Source organism: Vicia villosa, linkage group LG7 (genome assembly GCF_029867415.1).
Source record: "Vicia villosa cultivar HV-30 ecotype Madison, WI linkage group LG7, Vvil1.0, whole genome shotgun sequence".
In the NCBI taxonomy this organism is placed as follows: domain Eukaryota; kingdom Viridiplantae; phylum Streptophyta; class Magnoliopsida; order Fabales; family Fabaceae; genus Vicia; species Vicia villosa.
In genome coordinates, this window is record NC_081186.1 from 90,235,803 (window position 1) to 90,242,548 (window position 6,746).

General features: G+C 30.9%; 1 protein-coding gene across 1 annotated transcript; it reads left to right on the forward strand.

Annotated features, from left to right (window-relative positions):
• The first annotated feature begins 3,525 nt into the window (after window positions 1–3,525).
• LOC131617792 (cytochrome P450 71D10-like) lies at window positions 3,526–5,415 on the forward strand. The gene is made up of 2 exons (XM_058889047.1): window positions 3,526–4,454; window positions 4,550–5,415. The coding sequence occupies exons 1-2, from the start codon at window positions 3,537–3,539 to the stop codon at window positions 5,159–5,161; spliced, it is 1,530 nt and encodes a 509-aa protein (XP_058745030.1). The 5' UTR covers window positions 3,526–3,536; the 3' UTR covers window positions 5,162–5,415.
• The last annotated feature ends 1,331 nt before the right edge of the window (window positions 5,416–6,746 follow it).

The following is a 6,746-nucleotide window of genomic DNA, read 5'->3' on the forward strand; positions in this document are numbered from 1 at the left end:
TGGTGCAAGATTAGCGACGTGAATGCCATGTCAAAAAGTTGTGACGTGATAAACACAACACAATAAAGTTCCCACGCATTCCCAGGCGACGTATATGACCATGTCGCTAATTTTACGTTCTGACGTGATTTTCCATGTTGTGTCATGGATTCCACGTCGCTACAGACGTGATTTTTTTGTAGTCACTATTACCTGATTATTTATAATTCAAGTTACTCCATAATCATGCAATCTTTTAAAATTCAATATGTTTATTGCTTGAAAGATGCTTACTAAAACAAGCACTAGCACATGATTTTGAAAGATGCTTGTAATAAAAACTAGTATGCACACCCTTATATAATAATCTCCAATATTATTTATAAAAAATAATTTATTTTTTAAATATATTGAATAACTAATATATTTAAATAATACATAGAATAAATACATTAATTATTTAATAAATATGAAATACTAATTTTTCTTAAAAATAGGACCGAATGAATAGTTGTTTTGCACGCGCCAAGATTTACTCGAAAAATAACTACAAACATCTTTCATGTACTGTCACAATCATATAATTATATAGAATTCAAGTTACTCCCATATATAATCATACAATCATTTAAAATTCAAGCTGCTTATCGCTTGAAAGATGCTTGCAGATGATTCTGAAAGATGCTTGTAATAAACATTTGTACGCACACCATTAAAATTGTTTTGCCCACCCCAAGTTTGAATCTATAAGTAACAATCACATGGTTATTTAAAATGCAAGAAACTTGTATAATAAATATCTTTTTATGTAATGATGTGATCTTCTACACTATATATATGGCAGTGACATATGCTATACATTGAGCAAACGACAAATTTTGTTTTTTTCCCTTATATCAAATTTCTGATACATTTAAAATTTTATGATATGCGTTGCCATATCAGCTATGAGTTTTTAAATTATTATGTGTGTTAAGTGACGAGATTATTTTTTGAATTTAAAAAAAGAAAACATAAATGTAAAGTACAACAAAATAATAAAGGATATAAAAAATGCACAGGCAACTTGTTTGATTGTGGTGTCTATACAAATTTGGTATAAAGTCATACAAAACAAACTAGATTTTCATATAATTTAACCTTTGTCAAATGATTATACGATTAATGTGTGATTTTTCCGTTAATAGGAGTATGTAACATCCCATTTTGTTAGAGATGTCAATTGGCCGGAGCGGAGGCGGGGATGCATTCCCAATATAATTTCCACCATCGAATTTATTCCCCAGTTCTACTTCGGGTCTTTGCTACGGAGGAATTTTGTCCCCCGTCCCCGTGAATTCTCGCGGATCTCTACGGATTTCTAAGGTTCACGCGATCATCAATATACATGATTTTTTATTATTTATTTTAAACCAAATTAATAATAAAAGCTTCAAAAGTTAACCACAAAAAATTTAGAAATTATTCTTTTATGATAAATATATTGTTTTAACAATATTTAATCTATAATATTGAGTGTCAGGACCACCAAAATTTCAAACTAAGAAAAAATTGAAATAATCCTTTATATCTCACTCTTTTATTAACAATACATATATATTTTAAATTTGTGTATAAGATTAATTATATGAAATGACAAATAAACTTACATAATAATTTAAAATTATATATAAATTAAGAACATTATGCTATTTTAGGCGGGACGGAGATTCCATGGGACGGAAATATTTACGCTACCCCGTTCCCAAAACGCCTTTGGGGAGACTTTCTTCCTTATTCACGCTGGGAGGAAAATTTCCCGTCTTTGAGGCTCAAAACGGAAAATCTCCACAGAGATCCCCGCTAACAAAGACAACTTGACATCTCTACCATTTGTACTTGTATATTTTCAAAAAATATGATTAGGAAAATGCTAGGAATGGTGTGTCCCTATTCAGTATCTCCAGTATCGATACAGGAGGAAAAATTTAAGAATAGACTCATTCTCTACAAGATAATAAGGTAAATAATTACTCACACTATTGTAAACAATATATTTTATAACAATTTTTTTACCTTTTCTAAAAAAAATCTAAAGTATAATGACAAGACGCATTGTATTTTATTTGTGTTAAAATAAAAAACACATATTCTTTCGGCTTTTAATAAAAACGAATGAAAAACAATTCAAGACATGCTTCAAACTTTAACTTCTGCAGTTTACGTTTTTATTTTTTAGAAGTTGAGTCTTTCTTCTTATTTATTTTTTTTTAAACTAAATGGTCTATCCATTCAATTTCCGTAAAAACATAGAGATAAAAAAAGTCAAATTTTACTATAAAAACGTTCGTTAAATAGGTTATTTTAATTTATATATAGCCGCCTCAAACTTGTATGCATCATTTTTTGGGATGGATTGTAAGAACTAAAAATTATTTAATATTTTATTTTTTTTCTATTTTGAACAAAACAACTTTTTGCTCTTGCAATCTATCTCACATAATAATGTTGATGTAATTATTGTATTTTTGGAATAACCTTTGTATGTTGTCAATAAAAAAACAACATTAATTTCCTTGGTTTACAATATTAAAAAATTTATTCCTAAACATGATGTAAATTGCGCACAAAAAATGTGACCTGTAAATAATAGAAATAGAAATATGACAAGTTACTTTCAAATTTTTACCATTTACCATTTTTTACTTCGAACATATTACCTCTTTTTTATTACTAAAATCGAGCGGTTTACTTATTTTATTTTTTTTTTAATTAAAAAAGAAAATATATATTCCTTCTTTTTATAACATAAAAGAGAAATTTTGTTACACAACTACAACAACGAATCTATATCCTACATTCATAAAGGAACAACACTCAAGATATTGCGAAGACATCAGTCCACAATAAATTATCTACATCCACCGCTATATATACTGTTCTCTTGTAAAAGTATTTTGCTTAAAAATATTTGCTCAAGATAATGAAATCTTGGAACTTTTAAAAACTTAGAAAAATTCTCTTTGATGAATTGCAAGTGCAGAAATAACATTTTCCAAGGATTCGAACAAATATCTTATTAGAAGTTGGATGCAAGCAAACCATTGAACTTGAAAAGAATCCACGCAAAAGGTATGTAACAAAATAATAATATATTTCATGACAAAATTTTCACCTCGCCCAATAAAAAATTGAGATATAATGACAAGGCGCACTATGTTTTAATTTTTTTATAAATCAAAACCAATTATTTTATTTTATAACTTGCTTCTACATACCAAAGTTAATATTATATTTATTCCAACTCATATTTTCCAGAATAAAAAACTATAGATAAATAATTTTGCATCTATAAAAATTTGTAATTTAAATATATAATATTTGACATAAAATTATTTTATTTTAGAAATCGCTTCTAGCCTCAAAACCTATAGATAATTTACTAAATGACACTTCTCATAAACCATATGTTTAATATATATGAACATACACTAAAGTAACATACACTAAAAAAACCTATATATATGAACTATGCCTAAAGTAACACACACTAAAATCAACCATTTGTAGCCTCCTCAATGGATCAAGCTACCATCATTAAATTTCCTAGTCTTTTTACTAAAATCGTCTTCATAACCTCCTTTCTTTTGTTCCTCTGGGTGCTATTCAAGCTACTTAAAAAATGGAGTTATAAAAAATCCGTTGTTAATTTACCACCAGGACCATGGACACTGCCTCTCATAGGAAACATACATCAGATTATCAGCAGCTCACTGCCTCAACACTCATTCAAAATATTGGCAGAGAAATATGGACCCTTGATGCACCTAAAACTTGGTGAGGTACCATATATAATAGTTAGTTCACCCGAAATGGCGAAAGAAATTATGAAAACACATGACCTCAACTTCTGTCATAGACCAACCCTTCTTTTGCCCGCAATACTTACTTATAATGGTACAGATATTGTGTTTTCTCCGTATGGAGAACACTGGAGGCAACTGCGAAAAATATGTGTTATAGAGCTATTAAGTGAAAAACGTGTCCAATCATTTAGGTCCATAAGAGAAGATGAGTGTTCAATATTAATTAAATCGATATCTGAAAGTGAAGCATCTGTTGTTAATCTCAATAAGAAGGTATACTCAATGACAAGTGCAATAACGTCACGAGCAGCTTATGGTAAAAAGTGCAGACACGAGGAAGTCTTCAAATTGAAAATGGATGAAGCAATAGGCCTGATGGGAGGATTTTGCATTGCAGACTTTTATCCTTCTATTAAAATACTTGAAAGGGTGAGTCGGGGAAAAACCAAAATGGAAAAACTTCAGAGAGAGCTTGATGACATACTACAAGAAATCATCAATGATCACAAAACAAGTCAAGGTGAAGCAAGCAAGGATGAAGATCTAGTTGATATTCTTCTCAAGATTCAACAGGAAAATGATCAATCACAACATACCCTTACCGATGACAGTATTAAATCTGTCATCCAGGTTAGTTTACAATCATATATTTTCAATACTTGTTAAATGTCTGCTTTATAAGTAGGAAGAGTTCTTGGTGTTAATTATTGTATATCCCTTTGCAGGACTTGTTCGCTGGTGGTACGGAAACACCTTCAGGGATTGTGGTATGGGTTATGTCTGAGATGGTAAAGAATCCAAAGGTAATGCAAGAAGTACAATCAGAGCTAAGAAGAGTATTTGATAATAAGGGGTATGTAGATGAGTCCGACCTGAACAAATGTATATACTTGAAATCTGTCATCAAAGAAACATTGAGGTTGCATCCTTCTCTACCATTGCTGATTCCAAGAGAAAGTAGGGAGAGATGCCAAATCAATGGGTATGATATCCCAGCTAAGACAAGGGTCTTGGTCAATGTTTGGGCAATTGGAAGAGATCCAAGGTATTGGGTTGAAGCCGAGAGTTTTAAACCGGAGAGGTTTCTTGATAGTAAAGTTGATTTCAAAGGTACAAACTTTGAATACATACCATTTGGTGCTGGAAGGAGGATATGTCCAGGCATTGCATTTGGCTTACCTAATGCTGAGTTGCCTCTTGCTAATTTACTTTACCACTTTGACTGGAAGCTTCCTAATGGAATGAAGAATGAAGAATTAGATATGACAGAGAAATTTGGGCTTACAGCTGGAAGAAAAAATGATCTATGCTTGATTCCTTTTACTCGTCGTCTTTGATATGTATTCCATAAGAAAACCAGATCACACAATATTTGAGTTTTATTATACTACTTTTCACACTCAGAAATTGGACTATTTCTCACATGAATGAGTATAATGTTGTTAATACAATGCTACTACGCCGCTTCGGCGGAAGTAGTGTTCCACACCGTTCTTATCCACATGTTTGTGAAGGCAAAAATTAGATTTTCCCTTTTATCTTTTTAATATCTAGTTGTGTTTCTATCAATTTTATGCAAGGTTGATTTATGCTTTAGAATGTAAATGATTTTTATTGTATCATATATATTAGAAACCTTTTTTGGTTTTAATCTTTGCAAGTCTGTGTGTGTTTTAGTCTTACTTTATAGTAGCCTGTATTTGTTTTGCTACATTCATGAAATCTGGCCCTTTTTGAGAAAAAGGTTGTACTTGCACAACGTGATATAGCATTCCTACAATGGGATTATGTAATTGTGGAACAAAATAATTCACTTTTGGAAAGAGATAATGTAATAGCAACTCTTCATTTTGATAAAGCACTTTGGTCGATTGCAGTATGTGGTCTGCCCTCCAAGATATCAATGGAAAGTAAATATATTTTATCCTACAAGAAAACTCCAAAATCTACTATAAAGGTTAAGAAAGAGAGTGAAGATATAAACAACAGTGTTTGCCAAAGACAAAGCACTTGAATGGAAGAGTAGACAGAAAATTATAAATATAAATGATAATCTTAACAAGCAGTTAGTGATCTCAAAGGCTAATTCAACTACTAGAAAGCATACAATGTTTCAAAACCATGCAGGCACCAATGTTCTCTTGTACCGGCGCTCTTAGAAAGTGCTATAAACGGGGTAATGGAGGTTTGCAATCTTTTTGTTGTACAAACCTTTTTATCGGTGTATTCACTTCTAGCACTTCTCAACAAAAGACATGCTCGAATAGGCGGTAGGAAAATGAGTGTGGAACCATATTTTGCAATTTAGTGGTCAAGAAAGATCTCTTGAAGATGAATATGTTTTTTATGATGATAACTAGTCTTTGATGATAACAACTAAAGTGCAAGCATAACAAATGGTTAAAGATGCAAGCACACAAAGCTAGGATTTAATGATCACTACAAAGATCCTCTAATGATGGCACTCAGCTAGAATAAATCAAAAACCTCATTTTCAATAAGAATTCAAACAAGTGTCTGTATAACTGATTTATCCGACAAATATTGAAGCTTCTAAGTAAGAAAGAGATGAAGTGTGAAAACTCGCCAATTTATGTTTAAGTAAACAGTATGATGTAAAAGCATAAGGTCTTTTTTGTAAAGTTATACGACAATTCAAACATACATTAAAACAAGTTTGATGACATATTTTTCCTAAGAAAATATTTCTAATAGTGTTTTAAAGCCATGTCAGTTGAATTTGAGAGTTGTCAGAAAAGTTCTAGACATTTTTTTTACACTGGCCAATCAACTGGAAGTTATACGCAATTGATTGAGTTAATGCAAAAAATTTCCGTAAACGTTTAGGTAACAACTATATATATAATGTTCTTTACTTTTAAAATCTTATAAACGATTAATTTTATAGGTGAACGAATCGAT

Coding starts and splice junctions, on each gene's coding strand:
- LOC131617792 (XM_058889047.1), top strand. CDS start 3,537: ATGGATCAAGCTACCATCATTAAATTTCCTAGTCTTTTTACTAAAATC. Junction 4,455..4,549: donor GTATTAAATCTGTCATCCAG/GTTAGTTTACAA, acceptor ATCCCTTTGCAG/GACTTGTTCGCTGGTGGTAC.